At 42.9% G+C, this 21,094-nt stretch overlaps 3 protein-coding genes across 5 annotated transcripts; 1 reads left to right on the top strand and 2 right to left on the bottom strand.

The window, feature by feature from the left end:
• Window positions 1-281: 281 nt before the first annotated feature.
• Window positions 282-2,202, top strand: LOC123097060 (myb-like protein H). Of its 2 annotated transcripts, XM_044518840.1 has the most exons (3): window positions 282-590; window positions 729-1,000; window positions 1,656-2,202. In XM_044518840.1, the coding sequence occupies exons 1-3, from the start codon at window positions 423-425 to the stop codon at window positions 2,128-2,130; spliced, it is 915 nt and encodes a 304-aa protein (XP_044374775.1). In that variant the 5' UTR covers window positions 282-422; the 3' UTR covers window positions 2,131-2,202. The 2 variants fall into 2 exon arrangements, with proteins under 2 accessions (XP_044374775.1, XP_044374768.1); XM_044518833.1 differs by having other exon boundaries at window positions 282-1,000.
• Window positions 2,203-6,234: 4,032 nt separating this feature from the next.
• LOC123142306 (mitochondrial outer membrane protein porin 2) lies at window positions 6,235-9,508 on the bottom strand. The gene is made up of 6 exons (XM_044561284.1): window positions 9,321-9,508; window positions 9,145-9,212; window positions 7,579-7,689; window positions 7,354-7,449; window positions 7,022-7,230; window positions 6,235-6,790 (listed from the first exon to the last, which is right to left on the bottom strand). The coding sequence occupies exons 1-6, from the start codon at window positions 9,400-9,402 to the stop codon at window positions 6,490-6,492; spliced, it is 867 nt and encodes a 288-aa protein (XP_044417219.1). The 5' UTR covers window positions 9,403-9,508; the 3' UTR covers window positions 6,235-6,489.
• A 1,258-nt stretch (window positions 9,509-10,766) lies between these two features.
• Window positions 10,767-15,716, bottom strand: LOC123142291 (protein IQ-DOMAIN 31). Of its 2 annotated transcripts, none has more exons than XM_044561275.1 (7): window positions 15,478-15,716; window positions 14,968-15,100; window positions 14,549-14,842; window positions 14,070-14,273; window positions 13,158-13,214; window positions 11,963-13,025; window positions 10,767-11,232 (listed from the first exon to the last, which is right to left on the bottom strand). In XM_044561275.1, exons 2-7 carry the CDS (start codon window positions 15,055-15,057, stop codon window positions 11,201-11,203), a joined length of 1,740 nt encoding a protein of 579 aa, XP_044417210.1. In that variant the 5' UTR covers window positions 15,058-15,100; window positions 15,478-15,716; the 3' UTR covers window positions 10,767-11,200. The 2 variants fall into 2 exon arrangements, with proteins under 2 accessions (XP_044417210.1, XP_044417213.1); XM_044561278.1 differs by having other exon boundaries at window positions 14,549-14,839.
• Between the last annotated feature and the right edge of the window lie 5,378 nt (window positions 15,717-21,094).

Below are 21,094 nucleotides of genomic sequence, written 5' to 3'. Positions count from 1 at the left end.
GTCTTACACTGCGATGAGAGGAGCACATATGTCTCGCATGCACAAGACAGGTGTCTGCTCTCTAGCAAGATTGAGATTTATCAACACTCAACAGGCCTACATGTGTTGTCTCTAGCAGTCTTCTATCTACAATTGCATGTCGCCAAACCCAAAAATCTCAAATAAATGATAAAATCTTGAGGTCAACTTCACATGTGTCGGTGTCTTCCTATGAGATTCATAAGCAGTTTATTAGTTTTAGTTAAATCTCTATTTTTGTGGCCCGACAATCTACCAATGTATCAAATTAATTAGCGAAAGTAGGTTTCATACCTGGAAGGACTATAAATACACTATCCTAGTCCTCTCTCCGTCCCCATGCTCTAAGCATTCTTCATAGTTCATACTACCCACAAGTCTGTAATTTTGACCTATCTAGTCTCATGGATCCATTAGTCAACCAAGGGTGGACCTCATCAGAGGAAGAGGAGGCAAGGTCAGCCATTGCTAGGCACAACAGCCACACAATCGTGTACGATGACAAGAACAAGAGGCACAACAACATCGTGGATGCTCTCCATGAATTATTCCCTTCAAAGACAAGGCAGCAGGTAACAGATCTTTATGTCAATCTCGTCGTGGAATCATATATGATGCATTCGGGGGAGGAGAGACATGTTGTTGGTAGCAACACACATAGCGTTGGCCCCATTAACCTAGTGAACAATAACTTTGGGGTGTCGGATCAGGAGATTGGTGCTAGCAACATATGTGGCATCAATACCATGGGTGACCATGTGATTGGCGGCTATGGGGTACGAGAGGAGGAGGAGGCAGCAACCATGAATGATAATGGATTGATATTTGGTCATGCATTGGAGGATACGAGGATCATGGAGACGAAGGAAGCACCATTGATGGTAGACAAGAACAAGATGCAGATTTTGGAGAACAATATTACTAGTGATCAACCAGTTGTTCCCCCACGCCAAGGGAGATTTTGGACCATCGACGAACACAAGTAATCAATGTCTACTCTGATTTTTGTCATGTAGTTTAGATTGTTCTTTATATTAAACCACCATACACTAATTAATCATGTTGTGAAGATTTAATGTATGTGAGAGTTAGGTTAAGTTTGTGATGATATATCTCTACACTTTATTTTATATATATATATATATATATATACATATATATATGGGGTGGTAAATAATACTTCCCATACAAGTTTTAGACTGACGAACTTACATCCCTTACATTTATGTGTGATTTGTCAAATATAATGATTTGAAATTAGGTAACATAAATGTAATAAATAAGGCCAGTAAACTCCAATGTGGCATTACTTGCCCCTATTCAAAAGATTGATAACATGTAGAACCATACAAAATTGCTAAGATAGTGCTTAGTTGTAGTTTGTTATGGCCATCTATGTTCCAAAATGTTCATTCATCTAAGGATTTATGATACGCATACATACTATGTAGTACCATAACTCCACTAAAATAAGCATGTGTGTTGTTGAAATGGTTAGAAACATGTATATCTACGTAAGTCGGGATATTTTGTCTCTCTAAAATTATTGGTTGCTTCAATAAAACAACTCAATCGACCATTCATCTTTGCATTCCACAACTTAGTCTAACAAATTCTAATGAACCTTGTTTTTGTAGGTTGTTTCTCCGTGGCCTAGGTGTCTACGGTCGTGGTGACTGGAAAAACATATCCAAGCACTTTGTCACTACTAAAACTCATGTCCAAGTCTCAAGCCATGCACAAAAGTACTTTAGGAGGCTACATAAAAGAGCCTCGTTTGGGACGCAACGTTATAGCATCAACGATGTTGGGCTACATGATGAGGACCCATGGTCGATGAATAATAGTTCTGGTCCCTCGCAAACGCTTGGTTCTACTGGTCTCAACAATGAAACAAGCTTAGGGTTGCAGGCTCCGCTAAGCTCATCCATAGTCATGAACAACCAGCCTCAGTTATGGCCACCTTTCATATATAGTCACCAAGTAAATCAGCAGCCAGTGTGGAGTGAGCATCAGATGTTGGGGTCTACTGGAGTTGTAACGGATGGCATGGGAAATTCTGCTCCTCCATGTCAACAAGGATTGACATGTTTTCCTCTTGGCAATGTATGAATAAGATGTAGTAGATCATAGGTTTGGGAAATGTTTGTGAAGCTATATCATTAAGGTAAGTGTATAAACGAATTTCCCTCCAAAAGATGGTAACATAATATGCTGAAGACGGTATGGCTAAAGTTCCTGTTTGGAAAGTCAATAATTTAATGTTTGTAAGAAACAATGTGTTTCACCTTATATGTATCGTTATCTTAATACAATGTTTGTTTCAGGTCCCTGATTTCATAAAAATACAATTATTTTCGATTACCACACTAAAGTTGGCGTATATGTTGTCTCTATATGTTGCCTTGAGTAATATATCATACAGGATTGTTGCCTTCATTACAAAACTGTAATCACCCAATGACAAAACACAAGAATCTTTGAAATGATGCTCAATATTTATTGACTAAATAAAATAAGATACAATTGCAAAAATACTTGAAAAACCTATCATCTACTCAATAGTCCAAATCTTATAAACTTCCACTACATTATCTAAATCATGCATGTTGGCTTTTCCTTTTATAGTCAAAGCACCGCCACTATTTAGTGTGTTATTGCTATATATTTTTAATATTTATAATATATAATTGAGGACTCACTATACATAGTCCCCAAATAGCTATAATACCTTGCCTGCTCCTCATTGTATATCCCAGCTGTCTCGTAGTATTACCTTTTGTTTGTCTGATAGTGGAGAATGGAGACATCATGGGCAATGACCAACACTCACTAGTATTCATTTTGTCATGCTCACAAGACCTAGGGTTAGAATGACGTATGCATAGGAGAATATATATGAGATGGCGGAGATGGCAAAAGAAACAATAGGTGAACATATACTGGCATGGAAGTCTTCTAAAGGAAACACGGGGTAGTGTTTTATTATTCTTTCAGCGACATGAGTTGATTCAATCCTACTGAAGTTCATCTGGGCCATTGTAACTTGGTTGATAGCTCATATTTTCATATATTTTTCTCTGGTTAATATGAGCATTTCTTGGGAGTCTGTGGTTCGTATGATAATAGATGATAAAATGGAAGGACGTAATAGAAGTAATTATGGTTGATAATAACGAGTTGGGGGCAAAGATGAAGATGCGGGAGGTTCGGTCTAGTCCAAGATAATGGGGTGGAAGTGCTAATGAACCTATTCTGTTATCGATGAGTAATGCCAAAAAAGCAGTTGCTTTTCACCATAGAAGGATACATGCCCGATCATTGACGGAGCGAAATCCCGTCAGTTCCCTCGGTAGGGGTCCAAGTGCAGCTGGAAGTCATGAATCAGAGGTCACACGAGGGTTTTTCCAGGTTCGGGCCTTCAGAGAGTAATACCCTACATCCTGTTGGTTTTGATGATAGTGGAGGCATACCTCGTGCGAGGGGTTACAATGTTGTATGAAATTGCTACCAAGAGTTTTTTTGTTTGTGGATAGATGATCGATGGGTACCCTAGACCTTCCTTTATATAGGCAAGAGAGGTTTATGGTTTTACAAGGTAGATGCGATCGAGGGTGCTGCCGCCCTCCTTTCTTGGACATCACAAAGGTCACCCTCGCCCTCTAGGGTTTGCTCCGCATGCTGGGCCTGCTGGGCCCCGTGTCTTGGATGAGGTCGTGCTCCTGGGCATTGGCCATCCCCTGTATTGGACACCATCTATCATTCTTTATGCCCTTGTCATTTTCCTCGATGAGGTAAAAAAATTCTTGCACTATTTCATGAGATGCATGGTGTGCACTATTAAAGAAGTGCTCGGGTATGAATTAATAAAGAGATTCATAAGTTTATTTTTCTTTGTTATTGAACTATATAGTCATTGTGGCCCACCGTTATCTACATACGGAAGAGGTTGCTTTTGACCAAGGAAGGAGACATGCTCGATCAATCTTTATGCCCTTGTCATTTTCCCAATTAGGTATTTGTTTTCCTATGCACTATTTCAGAATATGCATGGTGTGTATTATTAAGCAACTCCTCGGATATGAATTAATAGAGAGATTCATATGTTTAACTTTCCTTGTTACTGAACTATATAATCATTGTGGCCCATCGTTACCTACATACAGAAGTTACTTTGGTTAAGAAGTGTCGCTACACTACTCAGTGTCTACTAGGGAACTTGAGCGATGGGAGCTGCTCGGTCGTGTTTACTGCATTGCTTTGCTCTCATGGGTGCAATGTTTATCGTTGATGGGGTGGATATCATTTTAATGGCCCCACCCTACAGCCATGCTATTTCGCCCTCCTTTCAGTAGTGGATCGAACTCTATCGAGCATTCGAGAAACCTCATACTAGTTCACGTGCGAGAGGGGGGGGGTCCTATGCCACCTTTTATATTCACGAGATATCGCCTCATATCGAGCATGCTTTGTCAAATAGCCTCATCCCCTCTCCCTATGCCTCTCTCATTTACACCCTTCCAACTAATGGCCATGGTCGGCTCCTACTTTTATACACCTCCTCCGTCCAATTGTCTGGCCTATGCTTCAATGCGGGAGGGCGCTAGCGAGGATTTCTATTCTAATGGACAAGAAGCTTACAAAAACCGGTGATGATATGGTGGCACTTGGAATTTTCGTAGACCAACCGTGATCTAGTATGCTACTACTATGGATGATTGAGCTCTTATTTACATAGGTTTAAATATTTTAGTTCTCTAATAAAATGCAATAACATTACTCCATTTTTCTTGCTCCAATTTAATTCTAGTATCATTTTGCTAGAACTTTTTTGGCAAGAACTCATTATATATCCCCTAGCACGTGCAAGATGGATAATTGGTGCTAGCATATGTTGATCTTCTTACTTTTCGAGGAACAAATTGTTATGTAGGAAATAATTGTTACCTTTTCATGGTTATAACTTATAAGTAGAACCATATTTTATTACCAGACAATGTTTATTCTTGTGTAGGTTTTTGTCATGACAAAACATATCACGAGTGTAAAATTGACAATGATAAATTTGATTTATGTGTGATTAAATGGAAATGTGTTGGTAAATCTACTAGAATTTTGTACACTTGTAATGATGGAACTTCAACCTTTCGATAAATTTCCCCTCGGGAACACATATATACCTCTTCTTAAAGAGGAACCACTTATGTCTTGCAAAAATTAACCAGTTGCTCTTGTCAATCAATGTAGTGCAAACGTAACCAGTTCGTTAGAGGGATTAACACACCTTTCGGCTTGTCCACTAGAAAAACATATCCAAGAACTTTATCACCACCAAGTGTCCAGTACAGGTCTCCAGTGGCGGATCCAGGACCCAGGCCGGGGGGGCCTGGGCCTGGGGCGTGGTTGACTATAGCATATTGTGTACTGTAGCAGTACTGTAGTAGCACTGTAGCAGCCTAGGGCCCTGGGCTTGGCCAAATCCTGCGTCCGCCCCTGCAGGTCTCAAAAGGCAAGAGCGGAAGTATTACGACGAGATTTAGAGTGACCTCATTGCCAAGAGCTGGTGTGCCAGCCTTGATAAGTCGAAGAATTTAAAATATGATTCACATCTCTTGACTTGAGAAACTATATGAAAGCCTCCTGCTAAGTGAATGCAAAGAACTCTACAAGTTTAAAAACACAAGGAATATAGGCTCAATTAGGAGATGCATACTAACATGTAAACGGCTCCCTCTTTACAGCAGTTTTCTTTTTCTTTTTTTTCTGCGAAGCAGTTCTAAGACGAGGATAGCGCTAGGATCGCGCGGCTGGCAGGCACCGGCCGAAACGTTCGGCCGGTGCGCCGGCGCCTATTAGTCGCCAAAAGTAAAACCATCGCAATTCTATTCTATTCTAGTGATAGCAACGATTGTGTGCTGTTTTGGAAAAAAAATAGTTATCAACTCAATATCAAACTCACTATGAACCAGAAGTCAGCTAAGGAGTCCTGTAATTGCCAAGTACTACAATTCTTTCTAGCAGTCTGTGGCTCCCTATTAAAATTAAATTACTCCCTCCAATTCATATTAATTGACTGCTTTGGTACAAAGTTTCGATGGTTGATTGCATCTGGCAAATATGGGTCTGAGAGCAGACCATAGGCAAAAGTGGTTTGTCTGATTGTTTACTTGCGTTGTGGTTTTTCTGGGAAGCATTTTGCATAACAAAGCAAACACAAACACAAAGCACATCCAAGTGGCATTCAGATTTCACGACATCACAAATTCGCAATACGCCCGTGCATAACGACCAGTAGCACAGATCAACTGGGTAGAAAACCCCCTCAGGTAGAACAGGCTAAAAAACGACAGATAAGTTTGTCGCATCACCAAAGTTGGGCATTACAAGTTCTGTCTGTCCAAGCTTTGTTCGCTGGACCAAGAGCTGATAGTACCAAAATGCTAGCATCCTAACGCACCCGCCAATCCCACATCAGGGCTTGAGTGACAGGGCCAGCCCGAACTTGGGGCTCTTCTCAATGGCCTTGGTGTCGACCTCGGTGGATAAGGTGATGAGAGACTTGGGCCTCCACGCGTGCTGGATGAGCGCATTTGCGATGCCGAAGTTGTTGTAGCGCCCCTTCACGGTGGTCAGGGGGTCCAGCTCGTGCTGCGTCCCGACGGTGATGGTGTTCTCGTTGCTCGAGAAGCTGTGAGCGATCTCTGCTCCCACAGCAGTGGTGCGCTGCACCTGGTGGTAGTAGGAAGCAGCCAGGGTGTTTGCCTTGTTGTTCCTGAAATTGATAATTAAACACCATAAGTACCACATTTATGAATACTCTTATAGGCTAAATTAGTGTTACATCATGCACATGATCATGCAAAGAGCAATAAAATAATCGGAATCAGAAGCTAACAGGAAAGATTGCTAAGGGCAATTGGGAATTGTAGAAGGTAAACGACATGCTAAGACCAGAAATCAAACAATTACTCAATACAACAAAGCACTGGAAGAAACAACTTACAGATTCAACGAAGCAGTAAGATCTTGATTAGTGTGGCTCAATCCAGCATTGTACTTGGTGAAGTCACCAGAGGCAGTGTCAAATGCAACATCAATACCAAGAGCAAAAGCCTTAGTCCCAATGACGCCAGAAAAGTTAACAAGAGGGTTTGGATTCAGGCCAACACTGCCGTTGATGCCAAGATGGGGATGCAAGTATTGGAGTTCAGCCTGAAACAACCACGTGAATAATTAAGCTACAGAAGTGGGAATTGGTAATACATTCCTAGATGCACACTGAGGGGATCAGAAAGATAATTCAACACTCGGATACAAAAGTTAAGGTGATAATACCTTCCCAGGGGTAGACTTCTGGTAGGGGAAAGGAAGAGAAAGAACTCCCTTCAAGCCTGGTGTGTACAGCTCAGGAACAGTGATTGTAGTTACAACCTGGTAAAAGGGAAAAACGAATGTAACTGATACAGAAACTGGGGACTCCGATTTCAGGAGATGTAAACATCAATGAAAGACATGGTATTAGGCAAGTAACAAGTACAAAGGGAGAAGAAAAGAACTTACACTTGAGTCTGAAGTTGCTTTCACATCCACTGTGCAATTCTTAATCTTCACCTGGGTCTGGAGGTCGCTCAAGATAGCTTCATTTTTCTTTGTGCTTGAACTAGTAATAGTCTAGAAAGGTGAAAACGAGAGTTAGTACAACACTATAAAGCTTTTCAAGCACAGGACTACATATTTGTTCAGAAACATTGACAAAGAAATGTTGTGTTTGTTGCCATAATTAGCAAGAAAACAAAAATGGCCATAACTTAGCATACCATCGCAACAATATAGTACAATAACATAATTAATTCTCTGGATTAGGTCATGCTAGGTGTAGCTCCACAAAAACATAACTGAGACCATCTTTAGCGCAGTGCCCATCAGGATATTATAATCGTTAAACAACATAGTCAGTGGCCCATGATCAAACACACCAGAGCTATAGATAAGGCACATTCTAGGCATGCATCAGGTAACCAAAATAAATTCACTGGATACTGGTTGGTAAAATTCAACAATAAGTATACAGCTTCTAATCCAAGCAAATAAATTGTAAGGAGTAATAGATACTACTTCAACTCAAGACCACGTTATTGCTGAATGAATCAAGTCTGCTCACAAACACATACAACTTGTTTAAAACAAAATCCGGAGTGTGTCATGTTTGGTAGAACAGATTTTTACAACCAGGGCAAACTTCATCAGATATACAGACACTGAAGTTACATGTAAATCCAACAGAAAAAAAGTTCCTACATAGTCATGTGTGTACTTCAACAATCATGTCACTTCATGTGAGCAAACGCAAAACCAACTGACATTGGTAATACCAACCAGGCAGCGATGGAACAGAATTAATATGCCACTAGAACTGCAAAAACGTCTTACATTTATTTATTTTTTGATCTGGAAAACGTCTTACATTAGTGTACGTTGGGAGTACATGCAAAGGCTAGACATCTACTCCCTCAGTTCCTAAACATAAGTCTTTGGAGAGATTACACTATAGACCACATAGTGAGCAAAATGAATGAATCTACACTCTAAAATGCATCTATATACATCCGTATGTGGTCCATAGTGAAATCTCTACAAAGACATATATTTAGGAACGGAGGGAGTAAAAACTTAAACTGGAGATACACCGAAAGTGCATTAACCTCCAAACACTGCAAGCATAGTGTCAGCTAGGAAGTCATCGGACAACCCAATCCACTCTAAACACCAAAACCTCGAGTGGGACCTGACAAGCGAACAAAGCCCACTTACAGCCATGATTCAGAAGGGCTGCTACACACTAAACCCAAAAAACCACACAATAACAACGCGTAAACCGGTAAATACGATACCAATCGCAGCACATGTCAGCACGAATCTTCAACAGGGGACTGGCAGGGCAACCACGGACAGTCACCAACATGAATCGGGTCTCCGCAAGCAAAAACCAGACCATTCCCGAGTCCATCCTAAACCCTAATCCGTTATCCGCATAAACGCGACCTCAACCACAGCAAGCAGCACATGAGCAACAGGACAAGCTGTAGCATAGGACTGAGAACGAACAGAAGGGAGGGAGGCACTCACAGCTCCGTTGGCGGCGGTGGTGGTGAAGGTGAACTTCTGGCCCGCGGTGTAGTCCCTGTTGAGGAGATCTGCAGATCCCGCCCGAGGAGAAACAAGCGTCAGCAAATCAAACAATCACTGAAGCTACCGAATCAAAGCCCCGGCGGGGAAGAGGAGGAGGAGAGAAGGTGCCCGACCTCTGGCCTTCTTGCCGATGTCGGCGTAGAGCCCCGGGCCGGCGGGGCGGGCGGGGGCCGGGGCGGGCTTGGCGGCGTCCATGGCGAGCGAGCAGCGGCGAGGAGCGGGGGGAGAGGGAATGCGATTTAGGGGGCGGAGACCGTGAGGGAGGGAGGGATGATGAATGGGACGGAGGGCTCTGGTTTTATCGCCAGGTGCGTGGGGCTCAGACGGACGGCCCGGATCTGCCGCGGGCCGGGTCGAGATTATCGCTGGCGACCTTCTTTCTCTTCAAGAAAAAGATGAGGCGGCCGTACGCGGATGACTGACGCGATGCGCCTCGTGTTTTGGGTTTTTTTTTTTTGAAAAAATGGCTGGTGTTGTTGGGGAGAGGAATATGCGGCCGGTTGGTGAAGGTTGCACCGGCGTCCATTCCCCTCCGTTTCTTGGGCAGAAAGATGGTCGTTTTGGGCCTGGCTAGAGTCAATCTGACCTGACTAGAAAAAAATATATATAGGGCAATCGAATATTTCCTTTTTCTTGGGCAGAAAGATGGTCGTTTTGCTGAAAATATAGGCTTCTTCCACCTTCCTCCTCCACTCATCACCCCCCATTCCTCCATCGCCTGCGGCCAACGGCGCTCCTGCACCAGCATTGCCGCCCTGCCCTTCCCTCACCGCCTCCCATCTCCGAGTCGGCGCCATCCCTTTAAACAAGTGCAACAATATGCACCCCCAAACTGTCACCCTTCAACCCGGGCATGCTACGCTCCCTTCGGCACCGTAGGCAGTGGCCTCGGCGCTCCAATGTGCCTCCTTATTCCTTCCCTTCCTTCGCAAACAAAATCAACTGACATGAATTCAATTTTCAGCAAAAAAATTCCAATTCGGCTCTTGGCAGTATATGCTTCTGCGGTTCTGCCCACCAAAAAAAAAGTTGTAAATAACAAAAAAAAATATAGGTATATTCACTGTCACACCAAAATGTTACTTGCAAAAAAAAATCGAGCATCAAATATTACACTTAATTTTGTTTTTTCACCAACAAAGCACTGCTATCCCGTTTCACATGAAAATTATCAAGCACACTTGTTAGACTAACATGAACATCCACACAAAAAAAACAGAATTTCCAAATTTTATTTACTAGTTGTTTTTAATTTAGTGTTCATCCATGAGCATATGCTCCCCATAGCCAAAACGGCACTCTCAGTTCGATTTACATCCAGCTAAACTAGGATTGTTTTACTGCGGTGATTTTTGCTTCACCTCGCCAGGGACATGACCGAGAAAACACGCATCATAAATAGGGCTAGGCTGCATAAAGAATGTTCAGGCTAACGAAGCTGTACACTCTGCTCCCCTTCAAAAATGTTTGCTAACAGAATGACAAGGAAATATTATTCCAGAGGCAACATCACACTCACAACTATGACAAGGAAATCATCACTGACAAGAAAATGCAGCTGGGAAAACAAGGGGATGGATAACCAAATTATGTCATGGATCACACTCACTGTCAGCTAAGAAAACGCATCAGGGATAACCAACCAAGAAACAGCCCAGGTACTTGCTAACATCAGCATCTCGTCTGTCTCTCGATCTCACTTAACAACGCACGGTATCTCAAAGGCGAACCAAAACAAACTGGGGGACAAACTTCAGCTATACAAGACACAAGCCAAAGGCGGCATGACCGTCGCAAAACCCTATAAAAATAAGTCAAACTCAGGCAACAGGTCGGCAACACCACAACAAATTAAGCAGGTCCCCTTGATGTCGCGGCAGCAGACCACAGAGAACATTTTTTACATCAGAAGCAAAACAATCAGAGGAGCAAGCTGCCGTCCACCCAAACGTCCGTCGCCACGCTACTCAAATGGAACGGAGGACCCACGTCTTCACCGTCTCCATTCGGCTTTCATCGGTCTCTCTGCACAGGATTTAGTGTTAGAACAAGGCGAGTTGAGCTCAAGTGGCAAGTATGATGCACAATCCAACTATCTGTAGCAAATGCCGTTTAAATGCAGCACAAAAGTAATATGATTTTATGCTTATTTCTTCGAACCTTTGCCCGGTTCAGAAAATTGGCTCGTATGGTATTCATGGATGCCAGTGTGTTTGCGCAAGCAAGCTCCGAATGATCTTAGGGAACAGCTCAGTTCATTTATCTGCTTATTTATAGTGGAGCTAAATAAAGACAATACTAGTCGATTATCTGATTACTTTTGTTGAACCAAATAAGAAAGATATATGACTTTAATACAATTGGGGCCTGGAACACTTTGTCTCAATTTTTATAGCAAACAAAGACGACGGAATATGATGTATATAACAATAATTGGCTTCTACCAACAACCTAATTATCAATTACAAAAGTTACTTTGAAGTAGGCAAAAACATACTATGTGTACTGAAGGTAAGAAAGTCTGACAAGTCATCAAACAGTCTTACTAATGTAAACAAAGACGACGGAATATGATGTATATAACAATAATTGGCTTCTACCAACAACCTAATTATCAATTACAAAAGTTACTTTGAAGTAGGCAAAAACATACTATGTGTACATGGTTACTTTGAAGTAGGTAAGAAAGTCTGACAAGTCATCAAACAGTCTTACTAATGTAAACATGAGTATTCAATGATCCTCTACTACTTACCGGCTGCGTCTCTTGATGACAGCATAGACTTGTCGACTTTCGCTCCCTCTTTGGTACCAGGATGGATTGGCCTTTGTGTACGCGGCGAGTGCGAGTTCTGCTTACCATTGGCAGGGGAAGGAAGGGAATGGCGGCGTGTGTAGACAGTTTTTTCTGCTGAATCAGCGCTAAGTCTAGGTGATATCTGTCCCCGCAGCTTCGCCTTTGCAGATTTTGTTGCAGCCATGTAGCTGGGCACAGCTGGAGAGTTTTTGGAGCCGTTCTCTGGATATTCTGGCTTCGTTGAGAACGAAGACCTCCTGTTACCACCTTTAAGGCTTTCAGCGGAGAGAGGTTCTTCTCTGGATCTCTGCTCCGCATCATTCACCAAAGCATTTTCTTCATTGTCAATGTCTTGCAGGGGCATAACTTCAGCTGCTGTAGCAACAACGGCCGGCTCATCAAGTTTTTCTTCACTTGTGACTGCATATGGAGTAACTTCCCCTTCAGGTTTGAGATCAGGTACAAAGATATCCACCTTCGCATTTTCTAACTGATCATCATGGTTAGGTTCTTGAATCTCAGGATAAACTGGAACTTCCTGTGCAGTACATTGTGGTTTCTCACATTCGATCTCTGGGTGGTCAGGGGTATCACAAGCAGGACTAGATACCTTTGAGGCTTCGGCCATGGAATTAGTTACCTTCCGAAGGCTACGCTTAACCTTCTCAAGTTCAGTTAATTGGCTATCAGGCACTGAATCAGCAGGAGTGCTAGTGAATTTCCTTGGGGTCCTTCTTGTTTTTTCAGTTTCCAATGGCATGTTTGTCAGAGGGATGGGCTCAACTGACAATGCAGAACTCTTCCGAGCATTGCGTTTCAATTTCCCTGACTCTGTTTCCATAGCGTAACTGGCCCTCTTTGTCTGCGGTTTGGCATCAGCAATAGCATTTCTCTTTGTTTGGTAAACGGGTTTCCAGACACGGCTTATGGTCCATCTCTCTAACCAGTTGAAGGCTGAATTGGGATCCCTCTCATCATACTGAAAGTGAAGAGCCTCTACCAGAATCGGTGAAGCCAGAAGCTACAACATATACAAAGAAAAAGGTTAATTTGCAGACAGACAGCAAAAGAGCACAAAGACTCAACAGGTCAGGATAATTTGTTCTGTATATCCCTGCCCTCAAATAATTATATAGAGTTTGACCATGTATACCTTACGGGCAAATGCGTTTGAAGCTAACCTCTCCCTCCAAGCATCTGGTTTAGCACCCTGAGAAAAGGCAAGAATTGTTTTTTTAGCGGAAAGGCAAGAATTGTGTATTAACAATTTTGGTAAAGATATCAAATATAAGGTCATACATGCAAATCTTTTCAGTTTTCATCAACATTACATACAAATGAAAATGAAAGCATTAAAAGATACAAGAATCTAGCCACAATGCTCACAATTGGCACTGTAGTGTTATTGTTTGGTTAAATTGAACCAGAAGGGGCAGGCATTTAAAAACATATAGAAAGATCCATGTCAACTGAATAGCTTTATCCTAATGATCATAATGTTCAATATACAGAATTATAGCTTTATCTTCAATGCAATAGCAACAAAGAGAATTGTTTTTGTGCTGATCACCGCAAAAAAAAAAGATAAGCTTAACAAAGTCTCTTAGTCCAGTTACAACTGAATAGTATGTAAGTTAACCACCAACCATATTGTCTTTACAAATCACCGTCACTCAACTATAAAGAAATCTAATGTGAAAAAAATGAATACAGAAACATTATTCCAATTGAACAGCAATTATTCCATGAGCCGAATTTAACATTTTGTATGCAAACAAGTTACAAAATCCACATGACGCTTGAAGGAGAATCATGCCAATCTGTCAACTAAGTACAAAGCGGCCTTACTTGGCTTTAATGGCCTTAATGAAAACTTATTTCTTCTTGTTTTAGCCTACCCGTATCTCACATCTTGCATTCCTCGACATAGCACATACTAATAAAATCATGAGCATCCATATTTGATAAGATTATAAAGTTTGAAAAGATAAAAAGGAGCACTCTTTGCTCCCACGATGAACAATATATCAGGTATTGGAGGAACTAGAATGAGTAAGGAATTTACCACAGACTTCTGCTCGGCAAGCTTCCAACTGAATTGAATTGCATCACTAGAAAGTCTGACATTCCTGCCACGAACAATAGCTTGGAACTTCACAATCAACCATGTGGCACGGAGAGTTGAAGCAGCTTGCCTCCTTACAAGATGGCCACGAATCAGCGCCTGAAGTCGTATGATTCCCTTCAATGCACGGAAAGCCCGACGTGCCTGTTCCAATGTGATGCTAAAATTAGCATGGTTGTAAAGGAAAACAAACCAAATGGCTATACCAAGAATTTCTTTTGTAGCAGCTTAATAAGAACATTAACAACCGCAAAAAAAAAGAACATTAAGAGGGTGAAATGATCATGTGTGTATGCAGGAATTCAAATGAATAGGAACACTATTAAATCATAAATAATCACAGAGGTGTGACACAATAACTTTTGCCCTTTTTCTGATCATTTTAACAGAAGAAATTTCAACATCAAGATAAGCATTACCAGGTAGCCTCGGAAGGCAGCTTGGGCCTTGACGGCTGCTTGTTCTTCCTTGAGCCGCTCCGGGTCATTGGACAGCACATCAGACCCGGCAGTGCTCTGCTTCTCCAAATCATGGTTCACTTCTTGCTGAGCCGCCGCTTCGCCTTGCGAGCTGGAATTCTCGCCCTTCCCCACCTCCGGCACAGCGTCATTGTTGCGCGGGGTAACAAGCACCGGCTCGGAGATCACCGGGGAGCTCTCCGAGAACCCGGGCTCCTTCCCGGCAGCAACATACCCTCTGTTGCCCCCGGCCTTCTACGCATGGAAAACAACAAAAGCATCAGTTGCAATCAGCAGATCTCTGCTCTCCAGTTGCAGGCGATTCCGCGGAATCCTCGGAAAAATTTCAATTTTCACCTCCAATCCAAGTATTGACATACCGATAAATCCTTGGCCTTGGCGGAGCCAGACCTGGAGGTCTTCTTCCCGAAGAGCACGGACTTGAGCCACTTGGCCGGGGACTTCCCCATCGGAGCCGCCTCCTAGCCCGCCGCGCGCCGGAGGCCTGGGACCCTGCAGCCGAACCGCCGGACGGACACGTCAGCGCGCAGATCTACGCCGCAGCTAATTGTTACACAGAGAAAAACCGGCAGAACCCGCGGCATCCACTCAAACCCCCCGAGATCATGAGCACTGTCGCAGTGAAAGCAACCACGGCAACTAATTTCAAAATGAGAAAAGAAACCCAGAAACGGATCAAACGAGGCACGGAAGAGGAGAGGGGGCGAGGAGATCCGCGGCCCGGGCAGTTCGCGGGGAGCTCCGCCGCCGAATGCAGCGCCCGGAGCCTCGGGCCCGGCCGGAAAAAACGGTCGAAGCAGCGCCCTAGCGCAGATCTAGGGGGCGGCGGCGGGCGGACGGATCTGGGGAGCGACGGCTGGGTCACTCACCGGAGGAGGAGGATGCGGCGGAACCCTAGCTCCCGCTCTCTGTCTGCCTGGCTCGGACGCCCTCCTACGCCTCCATTCCTTCCAGGGAGAGGCGGCCGAGGAGTTGGGCACTGGCTCTGGCTGGATGGTAGTGTAGTAGCAGCAGCAGCAGCAAGGTGAGGTGACGGCGACAGCAAGAAAAGAAAAAGGGAAATGAAATGCGAGAGAAAAAGAAGGGAGTGAGTGAGCCAGTGAGTGAGAGTGAGAATGAGCCAGTGAAGCGTGGGCCCCACCGCCCCAACAGAACCACTCCTTCTCCATGACATGTGGGGCTCCGGTATGCGCCCCGTCTCGATGACTCGCGGGCCCGGGCTGGGTGGGCCGTCGGCACGCCGGTGGGGGGAGGAAGGAGCGTGCGTGCATGCGTGCGGTGAGTTTTGAATCGCGCCGCGCGGTGAAAAAGAGGATGGGCGGGGTGGGGCCGTGGCTATCCCCGGGGCCACCGGGCAGTGGGGCCGGGGTACCTCCCGCCGTGGTCCGTCGCCCTTTTCCGCGGAGGAAGGTGGCCGGCCGCGCCTTTTTTTTCTCACCGGCTAGCTGTCAGCCCCGTCCCCGTCCCGCCTGACCGGCTGCGCGACGGGAGTGGCGGTGGGCCACGCGTCAGTCAGTGCCGCTGCGTGGACCGTGCGGTGGGCGGAGTGGGGGCAGAGGGGGGCTGGTCACGCGGGCGTCCGGGGGGTGGGGCCCCGCGGCATGTGCGGTGATTAACGCCTTAAACGGATATATCATGATTGTGGATTAGGACGACGACGGTTTAGATGCCCTGGGGAATCTTTTTTCTTTGTTTTTGACTTTGATGAGGGGGAATCGACCATTGACCTCCATGGCCATGATACCAAAATACGCACGTGTTTTCAATCAAGTAGTACAAAAACATGCATGTATCCGTGGCTGGATTTTGTATTCCTCGTGAACATTATCATGAATGTGTTTGTCGCCGGTCATAGGGCTTTGAACTCACCGGCGAACCGTGATGAAACAAAATATCCAACGGTTTTTTTGGAATTAATGGACGGAGAAACACGAAATTTGTACTCTCGAAAAGAAAACACTAAATTTTGGCTTTTAGGCTTCCTAGGAATGTGACCAAAGATATTGATGCAATTAGACAACCCCTTTTCTATGCTACAAACAAATCTTGCACCGGTGAAATGCGTAATTGCGTTCAACATGTCTTTCAGATGGAGATATTTTTGGGTGAGAGTGGGTGGTAGGCATTTAGAATGTGCTTGTTGAAAGCTGTTTACTCATATAAATTTTCTTCAAGATACTTCTTGCCTTAGGCACACTTTGGATTAATTCACGCTACCTATAACGCCAAACTTTCTAGCCTTACCACACACCTACCCCTTATTTATTTGCAAAACAGCAAACCCCTTCAACATGTTTTATTTGTCCCGCCAAATAATGACATATCACCTTGTTTTGCTAGATCATTGACATCACCACTTATCCTTGACAAATGCCTTCCTGGACCTTTTCTCCCACTCTAGAAACGTCAATGTAATTTTTGTCTTAATCACGTGTCGATTAACCTCAACTGCTTGTACATAGTTGGTTGCGTTGATATCTTTGTTGTGTGATTTCCAAGTTCAACAATGACAATGACAACTGGTTCCTCGTCAATGGCTCGACCATCCTCCACTAAGGACACTTACACACTACATGAAGAAAACGATGATGGGATGGTATGAGCAATAGGGTACCTAACGAGATCAAACATTTTGTTTGGCTTCTCTTCCAGAGCAAGGTTAACGCTATCATCAATGTGTTTGTTGCGGGTAATAGGATTTCGAATTCACACTTATTTTCTCTTCAAATCTCCATGTTGTTATCTGCGTACTCATACTTATTTTCTCTTCAAGTTACTTATTGCCTTAGACACACTTTGGGTCAATTCATTCCACCTACAAAACCAAAACGTCCTAGCCTTACCACACACCTACCCCTCATTAATTTGCAAAACAACAAACCCTTCAACATACTTTCTTTCTCTTACCAAAAAATGACACAACACATGTTTTGCTAGATATTAGCATCACCGCTTACCTTTGACAAATGCCTTCCTAACCTTTTCTGTCACACTAGGGCCTCCTTTCGTTTGTAGGAATTTTCTAAAAATTCTAAAGGGTAGGAAGTTTGTAGGAAAAAACCCTTTGAAGCCATTTGGTTTGTAGGAATGAATACTTATGTCAATGTACGATAGGAACCAATCTTTCACATGTCAAAGGAATAAGAAACATTACCCGAGACCTAGTGAAAAAGTTTTTTCCTATGAATCAAATGACGTCTCTTTCCATATAGGAATTGAGATACACATCATTACATTTTCTATGGTTTTCCTACTCTCATGCTTTTTCTATCCTACAAATGAATCTTGCACCAGTGAAATGCGTACTTGCGTGGGACATGTTTTTCAGATGGAGATATTTTTTGGGGTGAGAGTGGGGGTAGGCATTTAGAATGTGCTTGCTGAAAGCTGTTTACTCCTATAAATTTTCTTCAAGATACTTCTTGCCTTAGGCCGACTTTGGATTAATTCATTCCACCTATAATGCCAAAACTTTCTAGCCTTACCACACACCTACCCCTTATTTATTTGCAAAACAGCAAGCCCCTTCAACATGTTTTTTGTCCTGCCAAATAATGACATATCACCTTGTTTTACTAGATCTTCGACATCACCACATACCCTCGACAAATGCCTTCCTGGACCCTTTCTCCCACTCTAGAAACGTCAATGTAATTTTTGTCTTAATCACGTGTCGATTAACCTCAACTGCTTATACATAGTTGACTGTGTCGATATCTTTGTTGTGTCATTTCCAAGTTCAACAATGACAACTGGTTCCTCATCAACGGCTCGGTCATCCTCCACTAAGGACACTTACACACTCCATGAAGAAAACAATGATGGGTTGATATTGAGCAATAGGGTACCTAATAAGATCAAACATTTTGCTTGACTTCTCTTCCAGAGCACAGTTAACATTATCATCAATGTGTTTGTTGCGGGTGATAAGATTTTGAACTCACTGCAGTGCCACAAATATTTTACAGTTATTTTGAATGAGCGAACTGAAAAATGGGATGGATGTTTTGGCTCTAGGGTGCAAATGCTCCTAGACGGACAGTAAATTCAAAACAAATAGTAATTAAATTTTAAACATTCTAATTTTGTTGTAGATGTTATTGTCAGTGTAACAAGTGTGCTTGAAAACTTTCATGCGAAACGGGATAGTTGTGTTTCTTCGGTGAAAAATAAACAAAATTAAGTGTAATGTTGGAGGTAACATTTGGCGTTCGAATTTTTTTGCGTAGGTCAAAATGCTTAAGCATAGACTTTAGGTGTGACAATGAGAACATCTATTTTTTCAAACTTTTTTGACATTTGCATAATACTTTTTTATGCGCAAGGGCATATGCTCCCAACGGTCGGGTTGGATTTCCGCAGAAAAACATGAATTTTTGGTCTTTAGGCTTCATACTAATGTGACCAAAGATATCGATGTGATCGCACGAAACATCTTTTTTCTTATGGAGATTTTTATGGTGGGAGTGGGGGGGGGTCCAGACATTTAAAATTTCCATGTTGTTATCTGCATACTTATACTTATTTCATTTTCAAGTTACTTCTTGCCTTAGGCACACTTTGGATCAATTCATTCCACCTACAAAACCAAAACGTCCTAGCCTTACCACACACCTACCCCTCATTAATTTGCAAAACAACAAACCCTTCAACATATTTTCTTTCTCCTACCAAAAATTGACACATCACATGATTTGCTAGATCTTAGCATCACCGCTTACCTTTGACAAATGCCTTCCTGAACCTTTTCTGCCACTCTAGGGCTTCCTTTCGTTTATAGGAATTTTGTAGAAATTCTAAAGGATAGGAAGTCTGTAGGAAAAAATTCCTTTGAAGCCCTTTGGTTTGTAGAAATGAATACTTATTTCAATGTAGGATAGGAACCAATCTTTCACATGTCAAAGGAACAACAAACATTACCCTAGACCAAATGAAAAAGTTCTTTCCAATGAAGCAAATGATGTATCTTTCCCTATAGGAATTGAGATACATTGTCATTACATTTCCTATAGTTTTCCTATTCTCATGATATTTCTATCCTATAAATCAAAGGAGGCCTAGAAAAGCCAATGCGATTGTTGCATTATAATGTGAAATGGGTTGGAATTTAACCTTTGAAATCACATAGCTTCAATTTGCTTTTGCATAGTTGATTCTGTCAATATCTTTGTTGTGTGATTTTTCAGTGCAACAATGAAAATGTTGACTAGTTCCTCGTCAACGGCTCGATCATTCTACAGTAAGGGCACCTACACACCACATGAAGACGTCGATGGGATGATATGGGGTTTTAGGGTACCTAACAAGGTCAAACATTTTGGGCGGCTACTCTTCCAGAGCACGATTAACTCTAGAAGGCCGACAACCTTCATTGCTACCATTAGCATATGTCGAGTTGTGTTCGCCCTATCCATCTTGAACAATATTGGCACTCTCTACGCTTTGACATCATTCCTCTATGGCACTTGCCCCGCCCCCCTATTATAGATATGTTGGTCTTGCATTGGATTGAAAATATAAACTTATAAGAGTTTAACTTATGGATTGTGTCATGGAAACGTCACGGCAGACGTCCTAGAAAAAGGACTTAGTCGTGGAGGCATCGCAACTAGGAAGCTTAAAGGGGTTAAAACGGGACAAAGGACACGGGAGTTTATAATGGTTTGGCCCCTGATGACCCACAAGTGTAGGGGATCTATCATAGTCCTTTCGATAAGTACGAGTGTCGAACCCAACGAGGAGCAGAAGGAAATCCCAAGCGGTTTTCAGTAAGGTATTCTCTGCAAGCACTGAAATTATCGGTAACAGATAGTTTTGTGATAAGGTATTTTGTAACGGGTAACAAGCAATGAAAGTAAATAAGGTGCAGCAAGGTGGCCCAATCCTTTTTGTAGCAAAGGACGAGCCTGGACAAATTCTTATAATGATAAAAGCGCTCCCGAGGACACATGGGAATTATCGTCAAGCTAGTTTTCACCACGCTCATATGATTCACGTTCGTTACTTTGATAATTTGATATGTGGGTGGACCGGTGCTTGGGTGCTGCCCTTTGGACAAGCATCCCACTTGTGATTAACCCCTATTGCAAGCATCTGTAACTACAAAAGAAGTATTAAGGTAAAGCTAACCATAGCATGAAACATGTGGATCCAAATCAGCCATTACGAAGCAACACATAAACTAGGGTTTAAGCTTCTGTCACTCTAGCAACTCATCATCTACTTATCACTTCCCAATGCCTTCCTCTAGGCCCAAATAATGGTGAAGTGTCATGTAGTCGACGTTCACATAACACCACTAGAGGAGAAACAACATACATCTCATCAAAATATCGAACGAATACCAAATTCACATGACTACTTATAGCAAGACTTCTCCCATGTCCTCAGGAACAAACGTAACTACTCACAAAGCATATTCATGTTCATAATTAGAGGGGTATTAATATGCATTAAGGATCTGAACATATGATCTTCCACCAAATA

Source organism: Triticum aestivum, chromosome 1B (assembly GCF_018294505.1).
Source record: "Triticum aestivum cultivar Chinese Spring chromosome 1B, IWGSC CS RefSeq v2.1, whole genome shotgun sequence".
NCBI lineage: Eukaryota > Viridiplantae > Streptophyta > Magnoliopsida > Poales > Poaceae > Triticum > Triticum aestivum.
The sequence above is the reverse complement of the archived record's forward strand: the minus strand, read 5'-3'. Positions and strand labels throughout refer to the sequence as shown.

What these genes read in the sequence shown, in the direction of transcription:
- LOC123097060 (XM_044518833.1), top strand. Translation starts at nt 423, where the DNA reads ATGGATCCATTAGTCAACCAAGGGTGGACCTCATCAGAGGAAGAGGAG. An exon ending in TGGACCATCGACGAACACAA is followed by an intron (nt 1,001 to 1,655) that starts GTAATCAATGTC and finishes TTGTTTTTGTAG; the next exon opens with GTTGTTTCTCCGTGGCCTAG.
- LOC123142306 (XM_044561284.1), bottom strand. Translation starts at nt 9,402, where the DNA reads ATGGACGCCGCCAAGCCCGCCCCGGCCCCCGCCCGCCCCGCCGGCCCG. An exon ending in CATCGGCAAGAAGGCCAGAG is followed by an intron (nt 9,213 to 9,320) that starts GTCGGGCACCTT and finishes CGGGATCTGCAG; the next exon opens with ATCTCCTCAACAGGGACTAC. An exon ending in AGAAGTCTACCCCTGGGAAG is followed by an intron (nt 7,231 to 7,353) that starts GTATTATCACCT and finishes TGGTTGTTTCAG; the next exon opens with GCTGAACTCCAATACTTGCA.
- LOC123142291 (XM_044561275.1), bottom strand. Translation starts at nt 15,057, where the DNA reads ATGGGGAAGTCCCCGGCCAAGTGGCTCAAGTCCGTGCTCTTCGGGAAG. An exon ending in CCAAGGCCAAGGATTTATCG is followed by an intron (nt 14,843 to 14,967) that starts GTATGTCAATAC and finishes TTCCATGCGTAG; the next exon opens with AAGGCCGGGGGCAACAGAGG. An exon ending in TTGCCGAGCAGAAGTCTGTG is followed by an intron (nt 13,215 to 14,069) that starts GTAAATTCCTTA and finishes GCCTTTTCTCAG; the next exon opens with GGTGCTAAACCAGATGCTTG.